This window comes from Notolepis coatsorum, assembly GCF_963971535.1.
Source record: "Notolepis coatsorum genome assembly, chromosome: 7".
Taxonomy (NCBI): Eukaryota; Metazoa; Chordata; class Actinopteri; order Aulopiformes; family Paralepididae; genus Notolepis; species Notolepis coatsorum.
In genome coordinates this window covers 32,788,611-32,806,342 of record NC_140171.1, presented here as the reverse complement: position 1 = coordinate 32,806,342, position 17,732 = coordinate 32,788,611, and the positions used below count along the sequence as shown (strand labels likewise).

Genomic DNA, 17,732 nt, shown 5'->3' with positions numbered 1-17,732 from the left:
AAGAGAAAACCGATAGGGTGTTTTTCTCTACCACTTATAGTACTAAGGCCCTTGCTGTTCGCAATATAATTAAAAATAATTGGAGCTTGATCCAATGTGATGAGGCCCTAGGTCTAACATATTCCCTGACCCGCCCCTCTGTACATTTAGGAGAGCTCCCAATCTCGGAGATAAATTAGTACGAAGCCATCTACCGGCAGATGTTAAATCTACATGGTTACCAAAGCCTCCTATAGGAACGTATAGATGTGGTCACTGCAAACAATGCGATGTGGTGGTAAGATCAAAAGGTTTTACCCACCCAGTTACAAAACAGACATATACTTCTAACAGCTTTATTAATTGTCAAACGACACATGTTATTTATATACTGTCTTGTTCCAAATGTGACTCTTTTTATGTTGGTCGTACGAAACGCCGCCTACTTGATCGACTGGCAGATCATAAATATGCTATCAAAACTAACAACATGGATTATGCAATGGCTAAACATATTCATGAAGTTCACCATAGTACCTCTGTTTTATTTACAGCTATCGGAATTGACAGTGTTCCACTCACGTCTAGAGGAGGAAATAGACAAAGAATTCTAAACCAGAAAGAAAGTCGCTGGATCGATAGACTACAGGCCACCTCACTCCCAGGTTTAAATGATTCCATAGACATGGTATCATTTTTATAGGCCAGTAGAACACTTTATTTATTTATTGTATTTATACATTGTTATTTATTGTATTTTGATAGACTACAGGCCACCTCTTTGCAGGTTTAAATTACTCTATGGACATGTTGTCACTTCTATAGGCTAAGTAGATTACATTATATAGTAGTATTTTTTGTCTTGCATTACTCAATGCTCTTACATTGTTGTTTTTGATAATTTGATAATTTTTGATATTATTATTGATCTATTCTATGTTTGTTTTGACTCATTTCCTTATGTTGTTATAATATTTTGAGTGTGTGTGTATATATACATAATATACAAATTTGTGTATTTCTATTTAGTATTATTGTATATTCCTTCAACTCAAGTTGAGAATGTTGCTTTGCCTTCATTCATTTGGGACCAGCTGTCCCCCATTGTAATTAGTCACTTCCTGAGTTTTGTTTTTCCCTTTTTCTTTATTTAGTCACAGTATTGTCTTGTCACAGCTACAACACCCTGAAGAAGGCCATGTAGGCCGAAACATGTCGTTTTTTTTAAATATTTTTCTAAATAATGTAAGCCAACAAATAAAGGCTTTTTAAAAATGTGTAGAGCTGCCTTGGATCTCAACCTTCTTTTATATGTTAAACAAGATCTGGAAAACCCGAAACATCAAACTCAACACGAAGCTAGGGCTGGGCGATGAATCGATATTATCGATTAATTCGAATGAATGATTTAGGACGATTTTCAAAACAAAAAAAATCTAGTTATTGCACTATTAATCCCAATAGGGACATTCATCTTTGTTTGATCAAGAGGCACCTTTTATTTTTTTTAAGTGAAGATTGGTGAAAGTTAGGTTTGCACTTCAATCCCAAAAGGGACATTCATCTTGGTTTGATACTTTTTTGTGTCAAATAAAAACAACGTGTTTTTTTTTAGCTCTCAAGAGAAAAAAATAAATCAGGGATTTTATTTTTAGGCCATATCGCCTAACCCTACACCAAGCTCAAAATCTTCAACTCCAACGTCAAATCCGTACTGCTATATGGCTCTGAAACCTGGAAAACCACCACTAACATCATTAATAAACTGCAGACCTTCATCAACCATTGTCTGAGACGTATCCTCAGGATCTTCTGGCCAAACACAATCACCAACATCAAGCTGTGGGAATGCACCAAGCAAGAATCAGTGGAGGTCCAGCTGACCAGGAGAAAATGGAGCTGGATTGGGCACACACTTCGAAGACACAAAACCGCAATAACTAAACAGGCATTAACCTGGAACCCACAAGGCAAGCGAGGCAGACCCAAAAACACCTGGAGAAGAGACACTTGAGCAGGAACTCAAGACGAGGGGACTGACGTGGAAACAGCTGGAGGGGATGGCTCAAGACAGACGGGGTGGAAACTTTTCATCAATGGCCTAGGGCTGGGCGATATGGCCTCTAAATGATATCACGATATTTTTTGGCCATATCACGATATATATCGCAATATTTTGACATTTCCTCTAAAGCACTTAAAAATGCTTGATTTAACCCTTTGATGCATACAGTCACGCCAATATGATGATTATAATAGGTCCCTGCAACATATGTTTGCATTATTAAACCATGAAGATGCTTTAAAAAATTATTAAATGAAAATGTACTAAGAGTAGTCTACTGACACACTAATAACAAAAATTATTTACATCTAAGACTATTTATATAAAAGACTTTTGCACAGTACTGTGTTTTCTATCCACTTTAGCCAAACACACACACATATATATATATATACACACACTACTGTGAGAAAATAATAATCACACACAAAGGGATAATGGCTTATAGCAGACTTAATGATTTTAGAATATTTCAGATAATGAAATTAAATGTTTATATCATCAACTATCCAGTTAGTATTTATATTGTAACGTTTGGCTACTTTAAATCATTGAATGTAGAGAGAGCGCGCAAGAGAGAGAGAGAGAGAGAGAGAGAGAGAGAGAGAGAGAGAGAGAGAACGCATAAGAGAGCCAGCCCCCCCCCCCCCCCCCCCCCCCTCGGGTTTTGTTCTAGGTTTGCGTTTTGATCGTCTAAGCTGCCGTAGGTGATGTCACACTCGAAAGTAAACAGGAAGAGTTTAACACACGGAGATGGAAACTGGATGATATAAAGAAACGAATAACTAAAAGTCATAATAAATATGAAGTTATGTTTAAACTTCTGTTGTCAAGCGTCGTCAATATAACCCACCCCCTTTCCTCACGAATGGAACTAGTGTTGTGGAGTCTGCTTTGAGCGTTTTCCAGGGTTAGCATCTAACGCTAGTTATCTTAGCCTAGTCATCATGGATAACTTGGTTAGCAGCTAACGTTAGCCCATTGCTTGCGTCAATTCAATTGCATGTCATTAAAGGTCCGCGCTGGTCTGTCTAATGAAATTACAATTGCATGTCATTTAACACATTGAGTGCCACGGACGCGTTTTGTCGTTAGTTCATGCCGACCTTTGAGTGCCCCCGACGCTATATAGAGTTTGTTTGTCTTTTTTTTTTATTGGCGATTTGAATTCATATTTCATCAATCGAGCCTCAGGTTAGTGCTGCAGAGTCTCTCTGAGCTCAATTGGGAAGATACCGCCCCCTATCGTCTCTCCCTGTGTAACTGCACCCCATTACTTTACACTGACAATGGCCAGTTTGCTCATTTTACTTTTCCCTCAAGCCAACTGAAGAATCCTTTGTGCTCGCCGGCCCGGAAAACGTCGGATTATGTATTTACAGTACCAAACACTGTAATCAATAAGCGTGATCGATATTTGGAATGGCGATCAGGAATTGGAATAATCTTTTTGGATAACATCTGATCTCAGGTAAGGAATTTATTTTACCAGTCTTAGGATAATCAGAGCTGTTTTCACAGAGATATAAGCGTTTGCCCTATGCGTGTGTGTGTGTGTCTGTGTGTGCGCGATCAGGAAATGAGAGAATCGATATTTCAGCCCGCCTCTATAGCGTGCATAAGTACACATATACTATCGATAATCTAGCGTTTATTTGAAAACGATTCATAAATAGGCCGAAAAATTACAACGTGTTTGTGTATGCTAGAATATTCCAGTAAATGCCTTTTATCACGGAATCTATATATTTCCCTTGAAAACGAGGGCTTTTCAAAATGCTATAAAACGGAAATGAACCGCTTAAAAAATAATCCGTTTCGACAATGTTGACTGCAAACAAGTCATTGATAAGCGACGGGCAGATTAGACACATAGCCATAATTTAAAACAGAGATTATGCGTTTACAACGCTATCATTGAAGTGGGTAGTGGCATTTAACCACGTTTTACCATGTTAATGGCCGGTAATCAAAGTGTTAAGGTCCTTAAGGTCTATAATGAAATGAGAGGAAAGCTCTGCGCAAAAGCAAGTCTCATCTCAGCCGCAACGTGACAACATATACTCGATGTTCACGATATATTAATTTACTACATCTCATGTAGAACAAGCCACGATACATCGAGTATACTCTATATATCGCCCAGCCCTACAATGGCCTATGTTCCGAAAGGAATAAAAGGCCTAAGTAAGTAAGTAAGTGGGCGTGGGCCTGAATGCGATGCATGACGGATAGGAGACATGCGACGTCATTGAACTGAATAACGTGCGAAGACAGTGATTTGCAATCTCAAGCCCCGGTTGGAAATATCGTAATTTTCGCCTTTTTTTTTCATTTTTCGACCCTGCGGCTAATCTATGGATTTTTACAGCTAACGGCCACTAGGGGACCTCCTAAATCTATGGATTTGACAGGTTACAGTCCACCACCTTTAACTCTATGGCCCTGGGAGTGGGAGGCGTGGATGACTAGCGGCGATAAATCATTCACCAAAACTGGTTTGCGAGTGGATCCTGACAGCGTGGAGGAGTGTCAAAACATCCACGATCACCAACGGGTTCCGAAAGGCTGGACTGCTGCGTGATGGAGGAGGACGCCTCTGTGCACGAACCCTTACATATGGTAATTAAACATTAAAACACCTGCGGCTTATAGTCCAGTGCGGCTTATATATGTACACATCATTCAATTTAGCTGCTGCGGCTTATATTCAGGTGCGCCTTATAGTCCGAAAATTACGGTACTTCTGATTTTGATTAACTTGTGGAACCTCGAGACCGTTTTATGCAAGCTATGTAAACTACAGCTGGCCTACCTTCTTTTATGCTAACGCTATTTTGGGAGTTCTAGCGTCAAGAATGTAAGTAGCCTATTTTTCTTTATTAACACTTTATTGTAAATCATCCCTCAGGGTAAAACATTATTGAATAGAGAAAGAAGCATCATGCAGGTCCCTAATGGTAAATACTATTTCCTGTTTCATGCCAAGGAAAATATATCAATTCATGTTTATCACACCTTGTTTGGAGGCACGTTGCGGTGTATGAATGTCCGCTCTATATGCCGCAAACTATCATTAATTTGATCTCCGAGAGACAGCCCCTTCTCAATCTAGCACCAATCCTCCTCACGCACTGAGAGAGAGAGGGTGTGTGTGTGTGTGTGTGTGTGTGTGTGTGTGTGTGTGTGTGTGTGTGTGTGTGTGTGTGTGTGTGTGTGTGTGTGTGTGTGCGTTCACTATGAGGCTATGCTAAATTACAGGTAATCTCTCAGTGTTGTGCATGGGCTGAACGAACATCCGGTCCTTTGCGCAAGTTATATTTTGGGAAGGGCTGAACTTGGAGTTTTGAATACAATTCTGCATGAAAAGAATTGTTCTGCATGCGCATTCCGTTGGTGGTTAACGTACCGTTGCATTCGTTCGGTACACAGCGCGTACTGAACCGAAGGTCCAGTACTGAAGCGGTTCAGTACAGATATGTGTACCGTTACACACCCCTATTTTGTGCATTTCCAAATTGTGCCAACAACATGTCTCCCACTTTGCATAGCGTTCATAGACTAGTATTATACAGACATGCCGTTCCATGAGCTGAGAGACCTGCGGCAGACCGAGTGGAGTTAATGCAATTATTGCAAATGGTAACTGACTGTTTTGACTGAATAAGCATTAAACATCAGGTGTATTGCTGTGCATAATAAAATCGGTAGCATGTGTGTGTGTGTGTGTGTGTGTGTGTGTGTGTGTGTGTGTGTGTGTGACTCTGTGTGTGTGACTATCATGTTATTGCTTCTGCCCCTAAACAATTACTCAATCACTACTCGAGTAATCCATGCGAGTAGTCAATCTGGTAAAATATTACTCGTGCCCATCCCTGTTCTGTACGGGTCCACATTGAATGAGTGACGACTAGAACGCAACAGTCTCTCCTCTCCCTCTCTGTTCCGCCGACCAGAGAAATGGAATAACCATGAAAGGTGAAGTAGGGAGTTTCCACAACCAGCGTATGTCCCTCTCCCTACATTCAGCTGATTTAGCATAAAATCGGCCTCAAGTCCCTCTGCTACGATTTCATCTGGAGCTTGCAGCTGCAATTCTCATTTAGAATGAATGGGTCTCACTGTTACACAGAAATATTTTGAGCACAAACGAAAGCCACTGGGTTGATGAATATGCGTGCACGGTGTTAATGCACTGTGTTATGTGTCTACCTGTTAATGCACAGTGTTAATGCACAGTGTTATGTGTCTAGGTGTTAATGCACTGTGTTAATGCACAGTGTTATGCGTCTACCTGTTAATGCACAGTGTTATGTGTCTACCTGTTAACACTTTCACTGCCACACACGAGATATCTCGGGTTTCCGATAGTTATGTTGAAAGCCACTCACGAGATTTCTCTGAATTTTTTATTTAATTTTTTTTTAGCGATCTGAAATCATATTGCATCACGCGAGCCTACCCGAGTATACCCGAGCACCGCCGGCGATCATATGTGGAAAAAAGCGCCCCCCTATCGTCTCCCAGATGACATAAGGGATTTTGGAATGGACTCAATGAAAATGGATGGGGAAAAAAATCCGGTACTCCACATTTTCCAGTCCACTGATCCAGCCGGGGTTACCACAGTTCATTCTGGAGCCTCTCAGCCCCGCGGAATCATGTGTACTACTGTATCACGTTGGATCCATACACTTATCGATTTTTTCGAATGGTGATCAGGAATTGGAATATACCAGTTGGATACCATCTGATGTCAGGTAAGGAATCTATGTTATCAGTGTTAGGATAATCAGAATAATTTTGATGAAGATATAGGCTGTTTTGTGAAATGGGCTCTTTCGGTTTCACTGGAAAAGTCCAAGAGGAAATGAACACGGCGATTATCCGTGCGCGGCGCGAATGTGCTTGCGTGCACGTATAATATTGATCATCTAGCGTTTATTTGAAAACGATTCATAAATAGGCCGACGAATATCAACGTTCTGGAATACCGTATTCCAGTAAAAGACGATTATCACAGAATGGTCTAGAATGAACTGTTTTTTATTTCAAAACGAGTGCTTTTCAAAATGCTCTGAAACGGAAATGAAGCGATAAAAAACCAATCTGCCTTGACAGCACTGACTGGAAAAGTGTTCTTTGATAAGCGACGGGCAGATTAGACACATAGCCATAATTTAAAACATAGATTAGGCGATATTAACGTTAACATTGAAGTGGACCGTGGCATCAAGGGGGTAAAAAGGAAAACCCGGCGTGGCACTCAAAGTGTTAATGCACAGTGTTATGTGTCTAGGTGTTAATGCACGGTGTTAATGCACAGTGTTATGTGTCTAGGTGTTAATGCACGGTGTTAATGCACAGTGTTATGTGTCTAGGTGTTAATGCACGGTGTTAATGCACAGTGTTATGTGTCTAGGTGTTAATGCACAGTGTTAATGCACAGTGTTATGTGTCTACCTGTTAATGCACGGTGTTAATGCACAGTGTTATTCGTCTACTTGTTAATGCACAGTGTTATGCGTCTACCTGTTAATGCACAGTGTTATGAGTCTACCTGTTAACACATTCAGTGCCATTCACTGCTTTACACGTTTCTGGGTCGTTATTTATTTTATTCGATATTTCCATTCATAATCGATCCAGGGAGCCCTGTGTTATCATTGGGAATGGGTCTGGAATCGCAAAATTCCAATACCGCCGCCTGCCGCCTTGCGGCCGGTATTGCACTTCCTTTGAAACTATGTGGCTTAGCGTGTGTGTCAATCTAAAGTCTCCCGGTTCATGTTCTTTGGTGGATTATGTTGGCAACACGATCGACATCAATACTTGGAATGGTGATCAGATCATTGGAATATTCTTTTTGGGGCAGATCCTAGTCAAGGTAAGGGCTATATTATGGTATCAATCTTGCATTGATCCAAAAATGCCTTCATTGCGATCGGAGCGTGTGTGTGTAATGTGTGTGTGTAACGTATTCCGTTGGTGACGATCAGAGCATCAGAAAACGCTTTTAGTAGAATACACGCTAAAGGCTATTATGTAGCCTTTTGGGAATTACCCTAGACCACGCTATAACTATACTTATATTCACCACGGTAGGGGTGTAACGGTACACAGAAGCCACGGTTCGGTACGTACCTTGGTATTGAGGTCACGGTTCGGTACGAGTTCGGTACAACAGCATTTTTTCTTTTTAAATAACAATCATTTTAATATACTTATTAAATTAAATTAATAAAAAAATTAATTAATTAAATTAATATTTATGATGATTATTATAATTATTATTATTAAATAGAATAATTTTCTATAGGCTTGCCGTGGTAGTCAGTGATAATGGTGTCATTCTGTGTTCAGGCATCCACTTGCCTACTGCCCCTTTAACAACTTATCCTTGCTAAGTTTCGGTTTCACTTCTAAAGAGAATTTAACGAGACTGAACTAGAGAACAGATGACATATTACAACAATGGCAGAGGATTATTTGGATTTAAAGACAGTGGAGCTCAGATGATCTGTCCGGAAAAGTATGTTTCTTTTTCTTATTTGATGATGAGCTGTGCCTGTGAGTCCGGCGGGGGAGAATGTTGATGCGTTTGTTGGCGCGCGCGCGTGTGCCGGCGACGCGTGTGAGTTTCTTTCCATTGGTTTCATTTGGTTAACGTTATTGGGCACACAAGAAAACGAAAGAAAACTGTAAAACTGTAATAATGACCCTGCAGCTGTTCCAATGTATGTGCCTTTCTCCGTGCACTTTCGCCGCTCTGAAGTCTGAGTCGGTGTGCCCGGCCACGCGCGCTGTTCTCGCACGGACCTCGCGAGTGCCTGCATGCATGACTCGTGTGTGTGCACTGTGGGGCGTATTCGCCGTATGGCTGCTCATACCGCACCGTGACGTCCGTACCGTAAATTTGCGGGACGAATACACGTACCGTTACACCCCTACACCACGGTATAAAACTGGAATGTATGGATGAAAAAATTATTTCTTTTTTGCATCTTGACCGGAAGAAACTCAGTGTCAAACGACCATATTACTGTATCATAGCTATAATATAAAATATAGTTTATTATAGCTCTACAAACAAGGTGACGGACTCTATTAGGTTAATGCTTGGCACCGCATAGCCGTATCCCGGAAGGGGCGTGGCACCCAATGTGTTAATGCACAGTGTTAATGCACAGTGTTATGCATCTACCCGTTAATGCACAGTGGTAATGCACAGTGTTAATGCAGTGTTAATGCACAGTGTTAATGCAGTGTGTTATACATCTACCTGTTCATGCACAGTGTTAATACACAGTGTTAATGCACAGTGTTAATGCACAGTGTTAATGCACAGTGTTAATGCACAGTATTATGCGTATACCTGCCGATCCCTGTAAGAGCTTCATCCACGACTCAATGCAACGAATGTATGTGAAACAGGCTGGGAAGTATATTCTGGTAGATTTCCAGCAAAGAGACCGATCTATAAATTCCCGGACATCCCATGACTTTACCAGATGATTTATGATGTTCCCCTCAGTGGGGAACCCTGTGTACCTTTTCACCCATGACTTTTATTCTTATTTTGAAGTCTACTCACAGCGTAGGGGTCTGAGCCGTCCTTGTCAGGGAGCACCTCCGTCTTCCCATGACACACCAGGTCCACCTGTGTAAACACACACACACACACCAGGTTAGACACACACACTAGCATATTATAGGAGATGTGAATGAAAGACTTACAGTCTGCTTTATATCTAGTGGAGAGGTCTGTCACTAAAGAACCCCAATCTGGCAGACGCCCCAGGCTTTCACTTTCTTACACGCACACACACATAGACACGCACACACATGCATACATGTACACTCTACATGAGAGGCTCTCATAGAGCAGGCAGTTTCTAAATTACTTGGCATATTACCTGACAGGTCAGTCCATCCTCCCAGTCACTGACCTTTTCTTTTTATCTATTATCCTTCTAATCTCCTTTACCGCAGATACATTATTAAATAAGTAATTTCTACTCTCCACCTTTTTCTTCTTAAAATGGTACCTATTCTAGCACTCGTTAATCCTGCGACATCATCATATATCACATTCACCGTGATCAGAGAGAAACAAAGACAAAAGAAAACAATGACAAAAAAACACCTCACCTTAAAATGATCCAGGAGGTCTTTTCCCACTGCGTATGGAGCACCAATCACCACCTCTGACACATACTAGAGAGAGAGAGAGTTAGAGAGATAAAGAGGAGAGAGAGAGAGTTAGAGAGTGAAAGGAGAATGAGAGTTAGAGAGGGAGAGTTAGAGAGAGAGGGAGAGTTAGAGAGAGAGAGAGAGAGAGAGAGAGAGAGAGAGAGAGAGAGAGAGAGAGAGAGAGAGAGAGAGAGAGAGAGAGAGAGAGAGAGAGAGAGAGAGAGAGAGAGAGAGAGAGAGAGAGAGAGACGATGGAGTTAGGAAGATCAGAGGAATGGTAACAGTTGGGACCTTTCCACATAATCTGATTCTACATCAAACATTCAAGAGAGGCTGAGGTAGGGTCAATGTATTGGTCACCAGCCGTGTTGTGGTTTAGCTCTGGCTAACCTTGTGTGGCTGTTAGTCAGCCATTGGGTAAAAGTGCTGGCACAGCAAAGACATCGAATGGTTTTGAGATTGTGTAATCACTGTAATGTGTGGTTTTCATACCGTTTCATGTTCGGGAGTTAGGTCACGTAACAAAATTTGGAGGCTCTATAAAAATTATGTGAAAATAGGACTTGCATGGTAATTCAAAGTTAAACAGGTAATTTGCTACTACCTGTGAGAGTTTTACATCAAAACGTGTTTGTCATGTCAAAATGTGATGTCTGTGTCTGATTTGACAGCTCAAATATTCAGTGAGTAGCCTGCAGAATGTTGAGTTCTGTGGGATTTTTGTTTGGGCACGAGTCACAAAAACTGCGTCTTCTATTTGCCTTGGTGGCAACTGTTACCGTAAAAATCTGGACTGGGTGTTCTGTTAATTTGATAGCCAAGACCTGTCTTAAACGGATGAATATTGACTGAAACACAAGGTAAAACATAATTGTGTTTTTTCAATATTATTATCAATATTCAATCAATCAATATTTTAACAAACGCATACAGCTAAAAACTACAGGTTCTAAGCTTCATTCTGGTGTAGATGCTGTGGGGGTTGAAAGAACTCCAGCTGCCACACCAGACTTTTGTCTCGCTAGCTCCTGCTCCTCCCACCAGCTCCTGCTCCTCCTATTGCTCCCTCCTCCTGCTCCTCCCACCTCCTTCTGCTCCCAACTCCTTCTGCTCCTCCCACTCCTCCTGCTCTCAGCCCACTGCCTCCCTTTTCAATAGCGTGTAGTAAATGAAACAACCAGTTACTGAAATCAAAGTCCTATATTGCAAACAGGATGGGCATTTCTATCCTGTGGCACATCCACAATGACATGAATCCATCTGAAGAAACATAATGACTGATGCATACATTGAACTTTAATTAAACATTAATTAAATGTCTTGCAGTGTAGTGGCTCAAAGTGTGTGTGTGTGTGTGTGAGAGAGTGAGTTAGAGAGAGATAAACTTGGCCTATAATCATTTGAATAATTATTTTTAATTTAGCTATTTTATTCAAAGGCTGAAACATCTAAACCATAACCTGTAAAACATTTCAGGGTAAATTAATCATATAGGAACAGGGATGGTGAGTTGTTTATAACATTTGACCTGTCAAGTAATTCCATTCAGTTCTAATAATCACGTCTGTGTCTCTCTCTCCACTCTTCTAAAAGCATGTAATGTTAAAAGTATTTCCTGGTGTGTGTGTGTGTGTGTGTGTGTGTGTGTGCCATTAAAAGTACTCTAATTACAAATAGCTTTAAGCACAAAATGTCAGTATGCGGCTATGCGCCTATATTATGGAGCCGATCAAGTTCAATCTCCCTCCGCCAGTCCTGCAACTCTCATTACAATATGACCGGCTAATCAAAAGTTATTCAACAAAGAAATTAGGAATACAAGTCATGTTCCATTGACTTAATGATAAAGTTGCATGACCTTTGTGACCCTGTCTCCCCAGCAACTAAAACGGTCACATGGCTGCTTTGGTAGGTCCTGTCAGCGTCTCTACAATTCGTAGCCGCATTTCTGCAGACCCCTCTCTGATTGGTTGAACTCCATTTTGCAGACCCCTCCCATTTCTGCAGACCCCTCTCTGATTGGTTGAGCGAAGCCCCTCTCTGATTGGCCCCCCGCATGAGCCGAGACAGGCTCCTCTAGCCAGGAGTCGAAACTCCGTTAACTCCAGAGAGAGAGGCTGAACGCAATTTATACGCATGGAAGTATTGATTACGCCATAACGAATCATTAAAAGATATATACCGTTAACTGGAATATGTTGTGTGTGCCTTTACACATGTTGGATAGGATTATGTAATTGGTTTGTATAGCGTCGCGTATAACGTTATTTCGCGTGACTTCACGGTTTATTCACATTTCACAATTCATCGTCGTGTTTACATCAGGGTCCCCCATGTTCAATTCATGATAACATATATGACATACAGGTAGACAGATGGACAGTACTGCTACATCTAGACATTTATGACATACCAGATTTTGAACTTGTGGTAGGCCTAGACATTTTCAATTCATCGTCTTGTTTACATCAGGGTCCCCCATGTTCAATTCATGATAACATATATGACATACAGGTAGACAGATAGACAGTACTGCTACATCTAGACATTTATGACATACCAGATTTACAAATACAGTACTGTTTGTGATACAAAAAGAGTCCAGAAAAGAAAGGCTATACATTTGACGTAGAAACTGTACATTGGAGGAGGTTGGGTGGGTGGGGGGGACTATACATTGCTTCTTCTAAGTGTCTATGCTTTTTTTTGTCAGTATTTACTGGCTTTCAAAAAAATAACATCTTGTTGCTTGTGTGTTGAAGGACTTTTACCGAAGGGTTACACATATCATGTCTGCACGTACAGACGTGCGGTGAACCCATCCTGGACCTGCGTTGACCATACCTCTTTTGAGGCCACTGTGCGAATGACTCACCAGTCTGAGGAGGAGATCCTGGTGTGGGCAAGGTCGATGCAGGTCACCTGGAGAGTGGCCCATACATATATGTCATATATGTTATCATGAATTGAACATGGGGGACCCTGATGTAAACAAGACGATGAATTGAAAATGTCTAGGCCTACCACAAGTTCAAAATCTGGTATGTCATAAATGTCTAGATGTAGCAGTACTGTCCATCTGTCTACCTGTATGTCATATATGTTATCATGAATTGAACATGGGGGACCCTGATGTAAACAAGACGATGAATTGAAAATGTCTAGGCCTACCACAAGTTCAAAATCTGGTATGTCATAAATGTCTAGATGTAGCAGTACTGTCCATCTGTCTACCTGTATGTCATATATGTTATCATGAATTGAACATGGGGGACCCTGATGTAAACAAGACGATGAATTGAAAATGTCTAGGCCTACCACAAGTTCAAAATCTGGTATGTCATAAATGTCTAAATGTAGCAGTACTGTCCATCTGTCTACCTGTATGTCATATATGTTATCATGAATTGAACATGGGGGACCCTGATGTAAACAAGATGATGAATTGAAAATGTCTAGGCTAATAAACAACTTGTGACAAATAACTCTTGACTTGACCACCAGCCTCTCTCTCTTAAGGCATTAACTGGGTTAATTAATCTAAATGTTATATTGTAACTGTCTAGTTATTGATTGATTGAATTGATTGAAAACTTTATTAACAGATTGCAGAATGGGTATACAGTACACAGTACAGCTCAATACATACAATTGTTAAGGGAATGCAGACCCCAGAGAAAGACTTTCGTCTTGTTTACATCAGGGTCCCCCATTTTCAATTCATCGTAACATATGACATACAGATAGACAACTGGGTTAATCTAAATGTTACATTGTACAGTAAGTGGGGAGTGTAAACAAGTTGGCCGCTGGCTGTGTTGTGAAATGTGAATAAACCGTGAAGTCACGCGAAATAACGTTATACGCGACGCTATACAAACCAATTACATAATCCTATCCAACATGTGTAAAGGCACACACAACATATTCCAGTTAACGGTATATTTTTTTAATGATTCGTTATGGCGTAATCAATACTTCCATGCGTATAAATTGCGTTCAGCCTCTCTCTCTGGAGTTAACGGAGTTTCGACTCCTGGCTAGAGGAGCCTGTCTCGGCTCATGCGGGGGGCCAATCAGAGAGGGGCTTCGCTCAACCAATCAGAGAGGGGTCTGCAGAAATGGGAGGGGTCTGCAAAAATAGAGTTCAACCAATCAGAGAGGGGTCTGCAGAAATGCGGCTACGAATTGTAGAGACGCGTCCTGTCAGCATGAAACAACTAAAACGGTCACATGGCTGCTTTGGTAGGTCCTGTCAGCATGAAACAACTATAACACTCACGCCTCTGCTTTGGTAGGTCCTGTCAGCATGAAACAACTACAACAGTCACGCCTCTGCTTTGGTAGGTCCTGTCAGCATGAAACAACTACAACACTCACGCCTCTGCTTTGGTAGGTCCTGTCAGCATGAAACAACTACAACACTCACGCCTCTGCTTTGGTAGGTCCTGTCAGCATGAAACGACTAAAATTGTCACATTGTTCATTGTTTCATATGCAATTTAGAAATACGATTTTAAATATGGACCCCAATACCCTAATGTGCTCTGAGATTGGTTCTATTTCGCTCGCTCACTCACACACACACTCTTAATACAGACTGGGGCACAGAGTGTCACTGTTCTGGACATGTAGCTGGTGGGCAGATGGTTACCGGTGAATGGAAGGGAGAGAGCCAGGTTCAGGCAGCCAGCACTGGTGTGTGTGTGCCTGTCTGGCAGAAATACATTCAACTGTCCATGTGAGGATAACAACCTGTGTGTGCAGGGTGCCATTTGTGAAGCGTCTTTTGTTTTTTATGTAGGCCAAAAAACTTTATCCATATAAAACTCACACATCTCATAAAAACGATGCAACAGAAGGTCGTTTTCTGTTTAGTTTGTTTGTTTTCATTTTTCTAAATGGGGGGGATTTGTCCTCAAGCACTTGCAAAGAGACTGAATGAATGTTTCCAACAGGCCATGTTTTACTTTCAAACAGATGAAATATCATGAAAATATGATGCAATGGTTTGCTGCTCCCTTTTCATCTTCAAATACAGGACAGCACGCCGATTTTGCGGGACAGTAAAGTAATACTGAATACTATATGTAAGAATAAGGTTTATATGATGTATAAAACATTTGATCATGCAGAACAGAACATAAACTGTAGGCTGATATAGAATATGTCTTCATAGGGGCGGCTGGGTGGCGCAGTGGAGATTGCGCTCGTCACCAATGCGAGAGACTCCGGTCTCAAATCCGGGTGTCAGCATTGCCTCCGGCTTGGGCCAGCCGTCATACTAACTCGTTTAGCTGAGTTAGCGGGAGGGAAGTCGATGGGGTGGTAATCTGGCATTGTGGACAGCGACTCCTACAGGTCAGGTCAGGGCGCCTGCACAGCAAAAGACAGGAAGTGGTGAAGGCAGTGTGACCTCCCACGCGTTACACTTCACCAATGAGAGTCCGCGCTGTCAGGTGAAAAGAGAGCCACTGGCTGTCTCTGCATGTGTTGGAGGAAGCATGTGGTAGACCTCAGGGCTCCCTTGACCGACCAGTAGAGGGCACATGCGCACAACAACCAGGTAGGGGAGGGGGGAATTGGCATAACGACTACATTCGGATGGGAGGAAAAGCACAGAAAATCAGGCGGAGATAAAAGAGGAAAAAAATAAATAAAAAAATAATATGTCGTCATAGTTGTTACCTCTCCCAAAGCACAGTTTGGTAAAGCAGTGTGCAGCACCATGGAGAGTGCAGGATAGGCCGTTTGAAGAATTCATATTTCTTGCTAGACCACGCTGCTTAGAGCCTTCTGACGAAGAGGATGTTTATAAAACTCCTGACATGACTTGAATTTCGCTCTTCACAAGATCCACACTGCATCAAATTCTCTGGTCCCTTCACACACTGGTCAGAGAGCATATTCAGCCGTAGAGCAGAGACCAGTGCCAGGCTGTAGTTACTTGAACTGCTGCCAACAACACAGCTCACAGCAGCCAGCAGTTCATTGTCCCAGCGAGAGGAGGCACTAGCAAGCAGGGAGGCGCTGGTGTGTAGGCAGCTGGCCATTTGGAGAAATTCATGCAATTCAATGCAAGAAAGAAGGAGGGATACATCACATCTCCACTGGTGATGGAAATTAATGACCAGAGGTAGAGATGTGAAAAGCAGAGGTCCCCCCAGCAAACCACACCCTGTGTGTGTGTGTGTGTGTGTGTGTGTGTGTGTGTGTGTGTGTGTGTGTGTGTGTGTGTGTGTGTGTGTGTGTGTGTGTGTGTGTGTTCAGGGATACGCGGACGACGTGCAGGTGTCATCACGACAGGAAGATGTCATCATTAACATGCTGGCACGCACTGATGAGTTCCTCCAGTGGTCAGGGCTGGAGGTGAAGCAAGCCAAGTGCGCCGTACTCCATGAGTGCCGCAGTGGAGGCAACCGCTGGTATAAGGCCAAGAACGACAAGCCCCCCTCCTTTCTTGTAATGGGCCAACCCATCAAGGTGTATTCCCGTAATGAGACCTACCCATACCTTGGCCACAGGTTTAACATCGCTGGAGAGTGGGGGGAGCAGGTCGAGGAGCTCACTACAGAGTTTCTCCATCGTCTACACCTGATTGACCTGTCCCCCCTCCCCGTCATCATGAAGTTCCAGGCTGTGAGAGAGGTGGCTCTGGCTAAAATCCAACACCTTTTTGCCAATGTACACATCCCTCTCAAGGCACTGAGAGAAATGACAAACAAAACTGTTCAGCTGGTCAGAAAGTGGGTAGGCCTCAACACACACTCCACACGGGGCATGATCTTTCTCCCATGTGGAGAGGGAGGGCTGGGAGTCCCCAATGTCGAGTGGACCTACATAGCCACCAGGCTAACCCACCTGCTCCACATGCTTAACAATGATGATGTCACCGTCAGAGAAATGGCCAGGGCCTCTCTCCTGCTGGATCTACGCAGAAGGAAGATCCCCCTGGCCACCGCAGACCAGAATAACTTCCTCTGCTTCAGGAAGAAAGACTCTGGGGAAACTGGAATCTCGGGCCAAGGGCTTCGGGGTCTGGTCTGACTGGCCAGATCTCAATGACCTCTGCAACCAGACTGGAGTTCAGCTGAAATGGACAAGACCCACCAACACACAGACTGAAGTCCCTGTCTCTGATGAACTTATCACAGACCCCTGTGTGGTTGTGAAGGCCAACATCACAACACCGCAGGAAGAGACTGTCGAACTGCACAGAGACTCTGCAAGGAGGGTTCTGCTTAGCATGAAGCAGTCTGAGATATGGCAGCACTGGTGTGGACGCAGACTACAGGGAAAGCTAGCTTGTTTGGAGTTTGCTGACCACTCAGTCTCACACTCAGTGTATAAGAACGCCGCTGTTGGTGAGGATGTTTTAAAATTTACCATCAAAGCAAGACTGCAGGTATTACCCACTCAATACAATCTGTCCACTTGGTATCCTCAAACTCACAGTCCATTCTGTTTAAACCATCAGGATTCACAACACCTAGAA

General features: G+C 42.4%; 1 protein-coding gene across 1 annotated transcript in view; it reads right to left on the bottom strand.

The window, feature by feature from the left end:
- Positions 1-17,732, bottom strand: part of pcyt2 (phosphate cytidylyltransferase 2, ethanolamine) — a 50,588-nt gene that overhangs the window by 10,461 nt on the left and 22,395 nt on the right. The window contains exons 9-10 of the mRNA XM_084319342.1: positions 10,196-10,261; positions 9,639-9,704 (exon numbers count right to left, since the gene is read on the bottom strand). Coding sequence (XP_084175468.1) covers positions 9,639-9,704; positions 10,196-10,261 — 132 coding nt within the window. The remainder of the gene's footprint in view (positions 1-9,638; positions 9,705-10,195; positions 10,262-17,732) is intronic.